At 41.9% G+C, this 14,490-nt stretch overlaps 1 protein-coding gene across 4 annotated transcripts in view; it reads right to left on the minus strand.

Moving 5' to 3' along the window:
• Positions 1-385: 385 nt before the first annotated feature.
• PGAP4 (post-GPI attachment to proteins GalNAc transferase 4) overlaps positions 386-14,490 on the minus strand; it is a 40,465-nt gene continuing 26,360 nt past the window's right edge. For 3 of the 4 annotated variants that reach the window (XM_088838213.1, XM_088838211.1, XM_088838212.1), the window contains one exon: positions 386-13,585. In XM_088838213.1, the coding sequence (XP_088694339.1) occupies positions 12,297-13,508 (1,212 nt within the window). In that variant the 5' untranslated portion in view covers positions 13,509-13,585 and the 3' untranslated portion in view covers positions 386-12,296. The remainder of the gene's footprint in view (positions 13,586-14,490) is intronic. The other variant, XR_016037896.1, reaches the window with a different exon arrangement.

Consider the following 14,490-nt stretch of genomic DNA (forward strand, 5'->3'; position numbering starts at 1 on the left):
CTGGGCAGAGGCAGAAGTGAAGATAACAATCACAGTGAACTGGAGAGAAGAGCTAGCATGTAAGAGAGGAAGAGGCAATACACACCTTTCAGCCAACTCTCCTCCTGTTTCACCTATAGGAGAGAGGGCACTTTTGCTGCTCCCATACCCTCTGTCTATCCTTCTGACTAGCTTCTTTCTGAGGGAGGAAGAACTCCACAAATACTCAAAGCACAGGGCAATTACCAAACCACATTTAATAAGAGGATGGAGTCTCCAAGCTGGTGTTCCCTTGTCTGCAATTACAGTCCCCTATTTCAGTACATTGGGTCAGGGTCTGCCCATTTTCTCTTCTACACATGGGCTCTGCATCAGTTGCCCCTGGTCTGTTCCAGACCTTACAGCATAATCTGATTTGGCTTGACAAAGATCTCTCTACTGGGAGACAATTGGGTGCCTATCAGGTCATAAAGGTTATTTTGGGACTTTCCTGGTGGTCCAGTGGTTAAGACTCTGCACTTCCACTGCAGGGGAGTGCAGGCTCAATCCCTGGTCAGGGAACCAAGTTCCCACATGCCATGCAGCATGGCCAGAAATGTTATTTTATTTTCCATTTGGTTATTGTTCTCATGGGCTTATTCCTCAATTAGGAATCCCTGAAGAGGTTTGAGTGGTAGGATTTCAGCCCTGGAACTGTAACGGACATTTCTGTAATTAATCCTCAAGAAAGTCCCCACCCAAATGGGGCCCAAAAAAAGCAAAATAGTACCTGAGACAAAAGGACTACAACGAAGATCAAGGTGACAAGGTAAATAAAGTGGAAAGAGACATGTTTATATATAACCAAATCATTTTGCTGTATACCTGAAACTAACACAACATTGTTAATCAACTATACGCTACTACAAAATAAAATAAAAAATAATTTAAAAGTAGAGGGGAAAAAAAAAGAAAATGGGAACAGGCTCCTTTGAGCTTCATCTGTGGGTAGAGAAGAAATAATCATTCACCATCCACCTACCTACCCATCCATCTATACACTCATCAACACATTTCTGAGTTCTGGGCTCCAAGCTGGGACATTACGATATAGCAGCAAACAAGTTGAACACTGTCTGAGGGAGGATTAGGGAAAAAGGTGGGACAATGTTTGTGAATTTTTCATAAAAGAAAAAAAAGTTAGAATGAGAGATCTCACAGCATTGCCCCCACAATCCTGGACTTGTTGAAGCTCTTATAGAAAGAGAACTAAACAGTGGAGCTTATACTCATGAGCTAATTTTGGAGACTCTGGGCATAAGAAGTACTGATTTGAGGATCAGGTGACAAAACAGCATAGAACTGAAGAAAGGCCATTGTTTCCATGTTTTCCAAGAATCTAGCACTGACCTGTAAAGCAGATATTCCCAGCATTCACCAAAATCTGTTCTCTTCCCTTTTATATATTGATATAGAAGACCTCTCTACTCTTTTTGGACCTCTTGCAGTTGAGTGGCTCAGGCCATATGCAGTCTACAGCAGAGAAGACCTGGTGAGTACCATTCAGTCCTTTATCTGGTGAGTATCCCTGTAAGCCTGCTTGGTTGATCAGAGAGGTTTCCTGCTTCTAATGGAGCAGCTACAGGACTGTGAAGTCCTCAGTCTAAATTGCTAGGTTTCTATAAGTGAAATAGTTCCCCTAAAGGGTGCCCAGATCTTTTTAGATTTTGTGGTATTGAGAAATAAAACCCTTGTCATAGCAAGCCACTGACTGAGACATTGGCTTTTGTCCTTGGTATGCCAGTTTAGCCTCGCCTGGAAAACTGAGAGTTTGCTGAACACTAAGAAATAGTAACCTTAGCACAGGTATTGATGTTCCCAAAATGGTTATCATGAGCAGGGACAAGAGAGATGCCCTTTAGAGTTACTTTGTGGAGCCAGAATAGGAGAGGAAAGACCAGACAGATGCCCTGTGATAAGTGTGGTTAGCAGACTGCTTTGAGAACACATTGTTGTAAGCTTTCTCCTTGGAGATTCTCAGAAATATTTGAGTGAGATTTTTGAGGGGTGGAGAAGAGTGTGTCAACAAAGGAAACTGTGCATTATTTGATAGTAAATGACTATATTAGTGTCACCAGGTGAGACCTGCTATCTCTCGGTATTAATTGACCGAGTTGTGGGATATCTTGTGTTGGAGAGGGTTTGCAGTTCCAGTTCTAGCTGGCAGAGCTGACTGCATTCTTCTCTTTGTCCTTACTTCTTCCTTGAAGAGTAAACTCCCAAACGTTGTTCACATCACTAGAAACTTTGGAATCTCCCTAGGATTCATGTTGGACTTACATCCAAACTTTCAAGGATAATGAGCTCTCTTGGTAAACATAATTTGATTTCAATTTCATTGTTTTCTCTTGAAACTGAGTACAAACAGGAAAATATTTCTTTGCATGACAAAGAAAGTTTCAGAAATTTATAACATGGTCCATATTGTGCATTAAAATTCATGTGACCACTTTACAAAATTGTGAATCTTGAAAAATATTCAAAGCTCTTCATGTGCCCCAAATCAATAATTTCAGGACAGTTCAACAACAGATTGAAAGCATAGTTTTCAGTTGTCAACAGCTAATCCCCATATCCAATTTGAGTTTAAATAATCTGTACTTCTTTGAAAGTAGCAACAATCTTATTGTTTCCATGATGTTTCAGGTACAGTTGCTCAGGAAGAAAATGCAATCTTATGGGCCTTTAGGAATCAGAGAAGCTTCTCCAAGCCCTGTAATGCCTTTAACTAATTAATCCTATAATTAATCCTGTAGCACTATATTTTTGAAAGGTTCCTATGACCTATCCATATGATTATGCAGTTAAATAAATCTAATCTAAATAAATCTACATGTTGCTTTGATTTCTAAATACCATATAAAGTGGCACAATCAGGAAGAATACTAAACACTTTGATCACTTCCCCCCAGGGTCACTGTTCACATTTTGCCTATGAGCTATCCATATAGATCTACTTCCTTGCTGTCAAAGATCTCTTCTTGTTTGGATGGTGAGTAGAGCCCTTCAGGTCAAGAAAGACAGGGCCGCACACAAACCACAAGGGAATAAATTGTGGTTGGGCTCTTCCCATTTATTTCCCTTTGCCTCTGATTGGTCTAGGAATGGGTCTATGGCCCATATCTGGCAGATGAAACAAAAGGGGAGGTCAGTTGGGAGACTTCCTGTAATTGTTCTTCCTGGACAAAAAAAAACCCACAGAAATTCAAATAAAGAAAGCATTGTACCTCAGCCTTTCCTTTTTGCTTTGAATGTGGACTTGATCTTAGAAGCTGCAATAGCCACGAAGTGGCAAAAGGTGGCAGAACAAGACAGAGAAGAGTCTGGGTCCTTAATGACATCATTGCATTGCTGACTGACTTCTTAGGTGAGAAAATTTAATATCACTATTGCTGGATTCTGTTATTTGCAGCTGAATGCATCCTAATGCTTCAACCATCCCAAGCTGAAACCAACCTGCAAAATTCACAACACAATTTCCAGACGTAAGTTAAAAGAAAGTGAAAGTGAAGTGGCTCAGCCTTGTCTGACTTTGTGACCCCCATGGACTGTAGCCTGCCAGACTCCTCTGCCCATGGGATTTTCCAGGCAAGAATGCTGGAATGGGTTGCCATTTCCTTCTCCAGGGGATCTTCCTGACCTAGGGATCGAACCTGGTCTCCCAAAAAAGCACCCCACACATCTTTTTCAGAGAAGTAGAGTGATAATAGCATTTTCCCAGTTCATTTGAGCTATCTGATCTTTGGCAAATGAAATCAGAATTTTCATTTGCAAACCAAACTTATTGTCAAGTGGCTAGAAATTACTAGTAAATGCTTTCTAACTCGGTAAGAATTACATTTGCTGAAAACTCAGGTCTTTCTCTTATTGTTTTGTTATCCTGCTTTGTTTATTCATACGGGGGAACCCTTGGAGGTAAGGATTAGAGTTGCTAAAGAGTTATGAACCATGACTGTGAGTTAACAAATATTCCATTGTTTGTGGAAGAGCACTTTGATAAGCTAGCCTTATAGCCAGATTGACAACTTTGGCCAATATTGTTTCAATGTGAATTGACAGAAATTAATTTTTAAAAGGAATGAGTGTCTTCAGATCTACATGAAATTGATGAGGACAAGCAGAAGAAATTTTTAGCCCTCAGTTAAATATTCTTCATAGTTTAAAGAAGGGTGCTTACTCTCTTGTGGTGGGTGAGGAAGTCACCCACCTATGAGGGCAGAAAACTCTAGGAGACTGGATCTAATGTGCAGTTAGCTGTGGAGAATATAAGCATTGGAAAGAACAGACTTTGCAGAAGAGACCCAAAGGCTACAAGCCTTGACAAGACAATGACCTGTTGGTTTTCACCTTGAGAGACTGAGGACAATTGTGACCCCCACAGTCCTCTTTATGTGAGGATCAACAAGCTTTTCTCACCAAGACGAGATAGTAAAACATTTGGGGTGAGGTTGTGAGGTTTTCTTTCTCTTTTTTTGGCTACATGACATGTAAATCTTAGTTCCTGACCAGTGATGGAACTCATGTCCACTGCAGTGAAAGCACACTGGACTTAACCACTGGACTGCTGGGGAAGTCCCTAGAGTGAGAGGTTTCCTTCATTCATTTTTGAGGTGAGGGCAAGTTGCTGCCAACAAGGTGTGTCACCTCTGGGCAAGCAAAGTTCTTTCTTTGGAAGTCAATTTTATTGAGTTTCAGAAAAAAGACTTCACATGAATTTGGATTAGAAAATAGGATATCAAGAGGCTTGTTTTCCTGGAAATGCAAGAAAAAGAAATAACCCTTCAAGGATAATTTTCTGAATCTTCCTCTTACATCAAAAGATATCTATCTTCTCCCCACAGCACCTTCTCCAAGAGTCAACTCACCCTCCTTTAACTCTTCTTAGTTGGGACAAGCCAATTCCCTTTACCCACACCTCTCATTTTTTTCTGTAAATAAATGTTTATGTAAAACATTTCCTTTGTTAGTTGGAGATTTCTTTGGTGGACCACATTGTGCTCAGCAAAAGTGGTTGCAGAAGAGCTGAGGAAGTTGGAGTAACTTAGACCCCTGGCATTTTGGGATGATTTATAGACAGTATCCTATAACCCCACCACCCCAGACTCACCTTACTATACTAGCTGCTCCCTTGGATGCCAAGGTCCTGAAAAGAAGAAAGCTGTCTTACTCACTCATCATTGTGTCTTTAGCACTAGGCATAGTTCCTGTCACCCTGTAGGCACTCAATAAGTGCAAATTAATATCTGAGACATGACACTTGGTGTCTTTTTAAAAACAAAAATTACTTGTCCTAAAGGGCTCCTGAGATGCCATTCAGAATTTAATATGTCTACTTTAGTGTGAGGACTAATGTTTAAGTGTGACAATAAGGGGTTAATTTTCTTCCATTGGCTGGTGTAAACTGGTATCTGGGATCAAGACTGCCTGGAGAAATATCAATAACCTCAGACATGCAGATGATACCACCCTTATGGAAGAAAGTGAAGAAGAACTAAAGAGCCTCTGGACGAAAGTAAAAAAGAAGAGTGAAAAAGTTGGCTTAAAACTCGACATTCACAAAACTAAGATCATGGCATCCAGTTCCATCACTCCATGGCAAATAGATGGGGAAACAATGGAAACAGTGAGAGACTATTTTTTTGGGCTCCAAAATCACTGCAAATGGTGACTGCAGCCATGAAATTAAAAGATACTTGTTCCTTGGAAAAAAAGCTATGACCAACCTAGACAGCATATTAAAAAGCAGAGACATTACTTTACCAACAAAGGTCTGTCTAGTCAAAACTATGGTTTTTCCAGTAGTCAGGTATGGATGTGAGATTTGGACTGTAAAGAAAGCTGAACGCGGAAGAATTGATGCTTTTGAACTGTGGTGCTGGAGAACAGTCTTGAGAGTCTCTTGGACTGCAAGGAGATCCAACCAGTCCATTCTAAAGGAAATCAGTCCTGAATATTCATTGAAAGGACTGATGTTAAAGCTGAAACTCCAATACTTTGACCATTTGATGCGAAGAACCAACTCATTGGAAAAGACACTGATGCTGGCTGGGAATGATTGAAGGCGGGAGGAGAAGGGGACAACAGAGGATGAGATGGTTGGATAGCATCACCAATGTGATGGACGTGAGTTTGAGTAGGCTCCGGGAGTTGGTGATGGACAGGGAGGCCTGGTGTGCTGCAGTCCATGGGGTTGCAAAGAGCTGGACACGACTGAGTGACTGAATTGAACTGAACAGGCATCTGAAAGAAAAAAACATTATTCTAACCTCTTCAAAGCCTTTTCTCTTTCAGATTCACAACTGTGTTTCTGCAGATCAGGGCATTTATGCTAACAGTTCAGCTAGACTGCAAAAGAAAAAAAGCTTGAGTCAACTGAATACTGCTAATATGATTTAGGCATTTATTAAGTTGGGGATAAACAGCTAGATTTAGATTTACTTATGATTAATTTGTTTGATTTAGCTCCTTATACAATAATTCATGAACTACAATTTTGAATGTGAAGATACATACCATTGTTTAGTATCTTTTAAAATATGGTTGCTCTTTCCTTTTCTTGTTCAAAAGAGGGAAAGCATTCCATGTGTACGTTACAGGAAGAAGATGTAATCCTACCGCTCCTTTATCACGAACCTCTCTGGAGAAGTAGCTAGGCAGAAGCCAAGCTGCTTTTGCTGCTTATGGCTTTTGGTTGGGTATGTATTGTGGCTGGACAGGGGTTTGGTAAAGGACAAGAGTAACTGTCCGAACATGTTGCTAGAAAGAAATCTACACACACTTCTTGACTTCTGTTTCAGGTCTCCCAGTCACAACAATGCCAGGGTTTACATTTTTTCTGGATAAAAGCAAATAGGGGTTAGACAAAATTCTTTGTCTAACATGTTGCCAGTGCACAAATTTTGCAGAGGACGCAACTTGTTCACATTTAAACAAAGCTACACTAACAGAACATAAAAAACACCCACGTTGTGTACCAGAAAAAATGATCCTTAAAAGCTTCCTGCTCCTCCCATCCAGCCTCTAGGGAAAGTTTACCTGTCTATTCTTGGTTTGTATTAAGTCATATAATGCTTTGCCAAAGCCCACCCCTATCATGCGGAGCTACGTGGTAAGACTTAAACCGTCTCACCACTTACTGAAAGAACTTGAGAGTTCATTGGCACCAGGTGGCGATCTTTCCTTCATTCTCTTTCCAGCCTCTTGCCTATAAGTCCTAGAATAGGTTGTAGAGCCACCATGGGTGGTGTGCACGTCTAGATGACTCCCATTGGTAATACCAGGAAGATGCTGCAGTTGAAACCTGAAAGAGAAAACCCATCCCTCCCCTAAGAATAACACGTAGGGAGGACCCCCCTGCCCACAACAAACACACACGACCCCCAGCACACACACTGAAACCAAAACTCTAATAACAAAGGAAAAAGTAGCTATGTGGTGGTATAGAAAGTTCCTTTTTGCATTTGCCATCTCTTTGCCTGGAATGCAAATAGAAAATTTTTTCAGGAGTCAAAATTGTACATCGCAACCAACCCTCACTACCTGGATCCTCTTTGCTCCTCCCTAATTTTTGTCCCTAGTCCCATTTCTCTTCCTTTCAGTATCCTTCCTTTCTGTATGCAATTCCACTGTGGATCCCTTTACTCTTTTCCTCCCTTCTTCCTTTCTTCCTTTCCCCACTACCCCCATTTCTCTCTCTCACTCATTTCCTACTATGTGTCCGGTATTCTAGGTTCAAGGGATAGAGCAATGAATGAAACCTAGAAGACTCCTGAATTTGTGGCACTTATATTCTGTAGGGGGGTCGGGAGAATGGAGGGGGGAAAAAAGACAAAATAATAAATTTCAGGTAATAAGAACTTCAAAGGGAATCAAACTGCATAAAGTGATAGATGACCTGGCGGTTGGGAAGGGATAAGAATGCTTTAGATGGGATGAAAAGTCTGTTGGGGGAGGAGGGGTTAAATTTTAATTGAAATCTGTATACAGGAAAGATTCAGCTAAGAGAAAAGCATTCCAGATAGAGAGAATGGCAGTGCAAAGTCCCTTTGTGGTAAGAACCAATGTAACAAGTCCAAGGAAGTGAAAGAGAGCAGGTGTGACTCTAGCTTCTAGAAAGAGGATGGAAGTGGCAAGACATGAAGTTTTGCAGGGACAGGTCACATCTGGCCTGGAAGGTAATGTAGGGGTTTGTATTTTATTCTAAGTGTGATAGGAAGCCAGGTCCTAGCAAAGGGATGAATTATTTATCCAGAACACTATCCATTATTTTGTTCCTTTGTATTCTCCATAGGCTAGCCCTATAAGCATTTCATGACAGTGGGGCAGACATGGAGGATTTATTACATAAAGGAGTCTGGGACACACAACAGGTGACAAATGTGAGGCCCTCTGCTCCACTCTACATCCTTGTCTACTTCACCCATCTCTCTGAGCTACCCTGTTCCTACATAAGTGTGCCATCTGTCCTTCTTTTTGATAAATTAATCATTTGCCTTTGGATTTTCATCTGGTTTTACCCCCAGTTTTAACATAATACTTTAAAAAGAATTACTCATCTATGTTTCTGCAGAGGTCATTAGGGAAAAGATCATGAAAAAATGTTAATTTTTTTATGGCTGCCATGGGGGGAAGGATGGGGGGAAGGAATAATTAGGGAGTTTGAGATGATCATGTACACACTGCTATATTTAGAATGGATAACCAACAAGGACCTACTATATAGCACAGGGAATTCTGCTCAATGTTATGGGGTAGCCTGGATTGGAGGGGAGTTTGGGAGAGAATGGATACATGCATACGTATGCCTGAATACCTTCCCTATTCATCTGAAACTATCACAACATTTTTAATCGGCTACCTACACCCTAATACAGAATCAAAAGGTTTTTTAGGAAAAAAAGAAAATCTGTTAAATTTTAAAGCAGAACTCCCCATTCATTGCAGAGCGATGACTCACAACAATGCTGTAATCCGACTACTGGAAGCCATAGCATATCTCCACTGCAGTTATATTAAGTACTTTAAAATTACATCTCCAATCATCTTTGACATAGTCCCAAAGGTATTTCAAACAAAATCCAACCTAAAAAAAAGTGTCAGTTAATGAACATTTCTTAGCAAATTCATGTGGTTGGGACAAAAATATCCAAATGGTTCATGTGACTTTAAAATTACCCAGTTTTTTATCGGGTCACTGTAGTTCAAAATGCATCATAGTATATAGAAAAATCCCACAGTAATCAAATCCAATTAGAATGTCTCTTTACACAAATTAAGTTACCAATTAAATAAAATTGCCTCAAATGAGGACTGTATCCAAGGTAAATTAAATTAATCCCATCATTATATTCATCCTACTTGTATTCTCTAGTTGCACTGCAGTATTCTCACCACTTTTTAAAACTTATGACAGTAGAAAAACACACACACAATTCAAATGTTTCCATTTAAGAAATATAAGAAAATCAGTTATGAATTTTTAAGCAAACAGCCCATATTTGTGAATGGCTACCTTGGGACTCCACAATAGTGTGAGTGTGCGGGTAGTTTTGATACTATTAACCATATCAGAAAAATCCAGCTATAGAAATGAAAGAAAACCAAGGCTTCTTAGGATGCCTCAGTGAAATGGTTCATTTATTTGAACTGGTAAGTCTATGCAAATACACTCAGTCACAACAGGGAGCTTCTTAGACCTGACAATAATTTAAATTCTGAAAAGTTTGCAGGACTATTAGAGACCTTCACCCTTCTGGTAAATCATGTCCCTTGATACTGGAAGGGGACTTTAGTTTCTCCCTAGCCCCCTGCTTAGGATTAAATGAGAGACCTCAGCTTTGGTGTAAAGCTGTCAGCAGTCCTAATCCAAGACAACGTACACAATTTGGACTCTAGGAATGAGAGACAAAAGGAAGGGTGATCTAGAAAGTGGGTAGGGATAAAAGTGGGTAGGATTGTTGCTTCTGCAGAAAACATCCAAGGATGGCAGATTCTAGTTAAGATCAATGTGGGAAGTTGTCTTTGTGTGTAGGTAGAAAAATAAGACAAAGATGACCTCAGCCATCGAGAAGGAAGGAGTCACAGGAAGGGATGTCTGTGTGCAGTAGACAACGGAATTAGAGCTGAAATGAAAACCAGCAAAGATTCTGATCTAGGGATTAGCTAGTTTAAATGTTCTGTCATTGGACACAAATTTTCCATGAGATCTAATCATTAATGCAACAAACTCAAATTAGTTCTAGGTTGGGGGTGGTTCTGTTCTCAGACATGGGGCTGAACCTGTTACTCGAGTGGGGGTGGGGGATGAAAGGGTGGAATCTGAGCATCTCAGTAAGTCACCTAGCAGCTCTGGTCACTTTGGACATTCCCAGGGGATACATAACAGCTCACTACAACAACACAACACACACGGACACCTGTTTGTTCCCCAAGACCAACACCACAGTGAGTTTTTACCATCTTAGCTTACAAAGACATTATTTTGTCCAGGTTACAGATTTCACAAAAAGAGAATTTGACTACATAGATATTTATAAAATGAATGTGGTTGCGAAAAAAGTACAGGGGCTTGAAGTCAGAAAAGCTACTACATTCCAGTCCTCTCTGCTGCTGTTCAGCTGTGTGAACCTGAAGAAGTCCTTTAAGATCTCTGGGCCTCTTTGTTCATCTGTAAAGTGTGGTGATGAAGCCCTGTTACTCCCTCGATGTTCTCAAGCAGATTCCAAGACAATAGCTCACTGTGAAAACTTAAAGTAAACAGAAGACATGGAACGGAAGCAAAGCAGAGAGCTGCCTAAACTCTAATATAATCATCGACCGCCATAAGGACTCTGTGGCCATTGGTTTGATAAGTATTGTTAAACGACATTTATTTCTAACCTTTGAGGAAAGTAATTTTCAGATGCTAGTCTTGGAATAGGCTCAGCTGGAGTCTTAGATCATTTTCAGTTTGAATGAACAATTCTTATTTTGGCCTTGGTTGGAGGTGGGCTAGATGAAACTGAGCTGTATATCCTTTTAAAGTCACAAGGAAAAGTCAACCTTTATTCTAGTAGTGTTTGGTCAGGAACAGCTGCTCCATAGGTGTCAGCCCTATACCGCATCTCACACTTTAAATAATATCACTAATAACTTTATCCAAAATAAACTTGAGTTTTATATGCTTATTATAGGAAAGAAAAGAGCTCATATTCACCAAATGCCCTTTATGAGATAAGCACTTGCTAGTGTTTTACACATATTCTGTCATTTAATCCCCAGGGCAACTTAAAAGGGAAGATATCACTGTCCCCATTTTACAGGTGAGAAACCTAAGGCTCAGAGTGCTTATAACTTGCCCAAGTTATCACCACCAGGACACGAGAGAGATTTGATATAAAAATCCAGGTCTTCTGACTTCAGTCCCTACTTTTTCTTCTGTAACATCATGCTATAGAAGAAAAAGAACGAGGGTGAATGATTAGTCAGCAGAGTTGGAGAACAGGATATGCTGTTAGTAAAGAGCTCACCCATTCTACATCATTATGCAATGTCCAAATTTCAAAGAATCAGAATACGATAGAAATCTTCAATATTAAATTGAAAACTAAACATAAGCAATCTGACTTGATGATCCAGAAGGTGCTTTCAGATTTTGCTGGGCCTTAAAGTTTTCACAGTCAAAATTGATTATCAGTGCACTACAGATGTGTGGAAAAGAAAATGCCAGGTAACAGTAGCCAGCTCACCCGCCTCCAAGATAGCAGGCACTATGCAGCTTTTATTATGTCATAGCAAGGAAACAAATAGAATCTGTCAACATGGTCCAGCCTCTTGGGATATATATCCTAAATATATATGCAGTCTTATTCCCAGTGAGAAAGAAGCCACTATAAGAAAATCTCACCCTTCATCATCCATATTCTACCTTTAAAATCCTAAACCAGTTGAATCACTGTGCACAATAATTTTGGCAGTCACAAACTCTGTCATGAAGCAGAACCAAAAATAGGAGAATATAAGTGGTATTTAAATGTCCATCATTGAGTGGGTCAGACTGTATGAGGCAATGTGGCTGCGTGGAGGGCGAGAGGTCTGGGCCCACAGTGAACAGCTTGCCTTTGCCTGAGAGTTACTAAAGCCAATGTTCTTGACTTCTATTTAATCTCAGCCATCCCAGTGCCTATATCCCTGGCAACCTTAAAACAATGAATTATCTGCAAGCAACCAGGTCCAAATAAAGAGCTCAACAGTTGAATCTCCAAGAAGTGGCCAGTTTCAGAACGGCATTTCTTGGCAGGCTAGAGCAGACTGGGGTGAAAGTTGTACCGAAGGCTGGAGAAGAGCCCGATGTGTTTCACGAGATTGGGCTCCACCACATAGGCCCGTTCCCCCTTGGCCCTCAACAGTGAGAACAGTGCCATGTCCTTGCCGAAGCCCTTGTGGCAGTAAACTTGGGACAGGTATGTGAGGGTCCGGCGGGCCGCAGGGGCAGGGAAGAGCATGGCAGGGGTGCAACACTGCGAAGCGGGGACCACGCTGTACAGGGACGGACTCAGCCGCCGCAGCTCCAGGAAATAGTGGCGGCCCACCAGCTCCACCAGACCCATGCTGTACAGGGAGAAGAAGAGCATGACAGGCCAGCTAAACCCCGGGCGGCTGGCAAAGCGCATGTATATCCAGGTTAGTAAGGGCCCAAGCAACATGCCGACACCGACCCACTCCAGGATACGCATGGGCTCCGGGTTGATGTAGTGCTGGAGCCTCTCGGGGTGATAGAGCTTCAGATAGAGGGCATCTCGGAGGTGGGGCTCAGAGAAGCGAGCCCGCAGAAGGTGCTCCAGGACTGGAAAGATCTGCTCCTCTGGGATGGCATCATCTTCCACCATCAGGACGTAGTCTGGGTTGTAGGTCTGCAGGGAGGATTCCAGACAATAGACGTAGTCCTGCTTCTCTTTCTCAAACGAGTTGGTGGAAGGGTCGTCGCCGTAGTCGTCCTCGGTGCCCTCGTAGCGGTTGGCCACAGGGACGTACTTGGACAGCAGCTTGGCATCGAAATGGCTCACGCTCCGCTCCACGTTGCACAGGAAGAGTTGGTGCCCCTCGCATTGGGGGCCACACTGTTGAAGGAGCCGGTGGAACTGGGACACCACCTGCAGGACGTAGTGGAAGCCGGGCTGCCTGTCCACAGTGATGATGGTGATGACCAGCCAGGGCCGTGGCGTGGCCTGCCAGACGATGGGCACCGAGCCGTTGGCAGAGGGCAGCTCCTCAAAGTAGTGCAGGGCAGCTTCACCTTCTTTCAAGCTTTGCTGCAGGAACTCTTGGCTCATTTGGTTCAGATGCCAGTTGCGCAGGTAGAAGTAAGAGTGCAGAAGCCGGTGACAGGCCAGCGGGGCCAGCAGACCAAAGGTCACCACAGTTAAGATGAAGAGCTGGACAGCGGTGCTGCCCCAAGAGAGCCGCCTCAGCCTCCGGAGGAGCATGGCAGCTGGAGAGGTTGAAGTGCTCATGAGGTCGACTTCTGGTCAGGTCTGGTCCCAAGAACAAACCATCCTGGACCGTAGGCCAAAATCAGTGTAAGTCAAACCTAAAGAGGGAAGAAGTAAAGAATGGTACAGGGCTTAAAAAAGCCAGGGATGGAACTCAGCACATATCAAAGCAGAAATTCTTATTCTAGTCTGTGTTGCTGTTAGAGACTCAAGTGTTTTCTCCAGTACTCTCTTCTTAGATTGTATCTGTTAGTGATCTCTGGGGTTCTTTGATCATTTCTATGAGTAATGAAACCTTGCTGCATTCAACCAAGTCTCCACACCTACAGATACTTAGTTAAGGTTTATAGTGTGCCAGAAAAATCACCAGAGAGGCTAGTAAAATCATTATTTCAATTCAACAGCTACACAGACACAGGTTCTTCCAACCAACACAAAAATAGCAAGGCTTGACCCAAAGGAAAAACATATTTAGAGTAAGTTCCAAGGTAAATACACTGCAAGTACTTGTTGACTGACTGTACACAGTAATTTCTAAAAACTGTCTTCTTTTGTATGTCCCAAACAAGAAAGGGACTATTTAGGATTCCCTGAAATAGCTTTATCAACATTTTCCATTCCTTTTTCTCTAACTTTATGTAACTAAACTCAAAATTTCATAGTAACTTAATCTTGATTGGTCTTCCATATTTTATAAAACTATCATGGGAACCAGTCAGAGACAGGATCTCCCTACATATGCAAGTGAACTCTAGAGCCCCAGACTTTGAAAGGGGAGGAAATATCTGAAGGAAGATGTGTGGGCAGCTTTTTGTGAGGTAGGGAAAGGGGAGAGAGAGAGGAAGATGAAGAAGTTTGGTCCAGCCTGGTCCAGAAAGGAATGTAGCATGAGGTTTTCTCTTGGAGTTCAGGCCTGAGGTCAGGCACGCGCTGGAGTGAAAACAGCTCAGCCACTCACTTGGTAAAAGGTCACTTCATCTCTCCACATCTCTCCACCTCTAAA

The sequence above is a fragment of the Moschus berezovskii genome, chromosome 7, assembly GCF_049115385.1.
Source record: "Moschus berezovskii isolate FMDL1 chromosome 7, NW_MosBer_1.0, whole genome shotgun sequence".
In the NCBI taxonomy this organism is placed as follows: Eukaryota; Metazoa; Chordata; class Mammalia; order Artiodactyla; family Moschidae; genus Moschus; species Moschus berezovskii.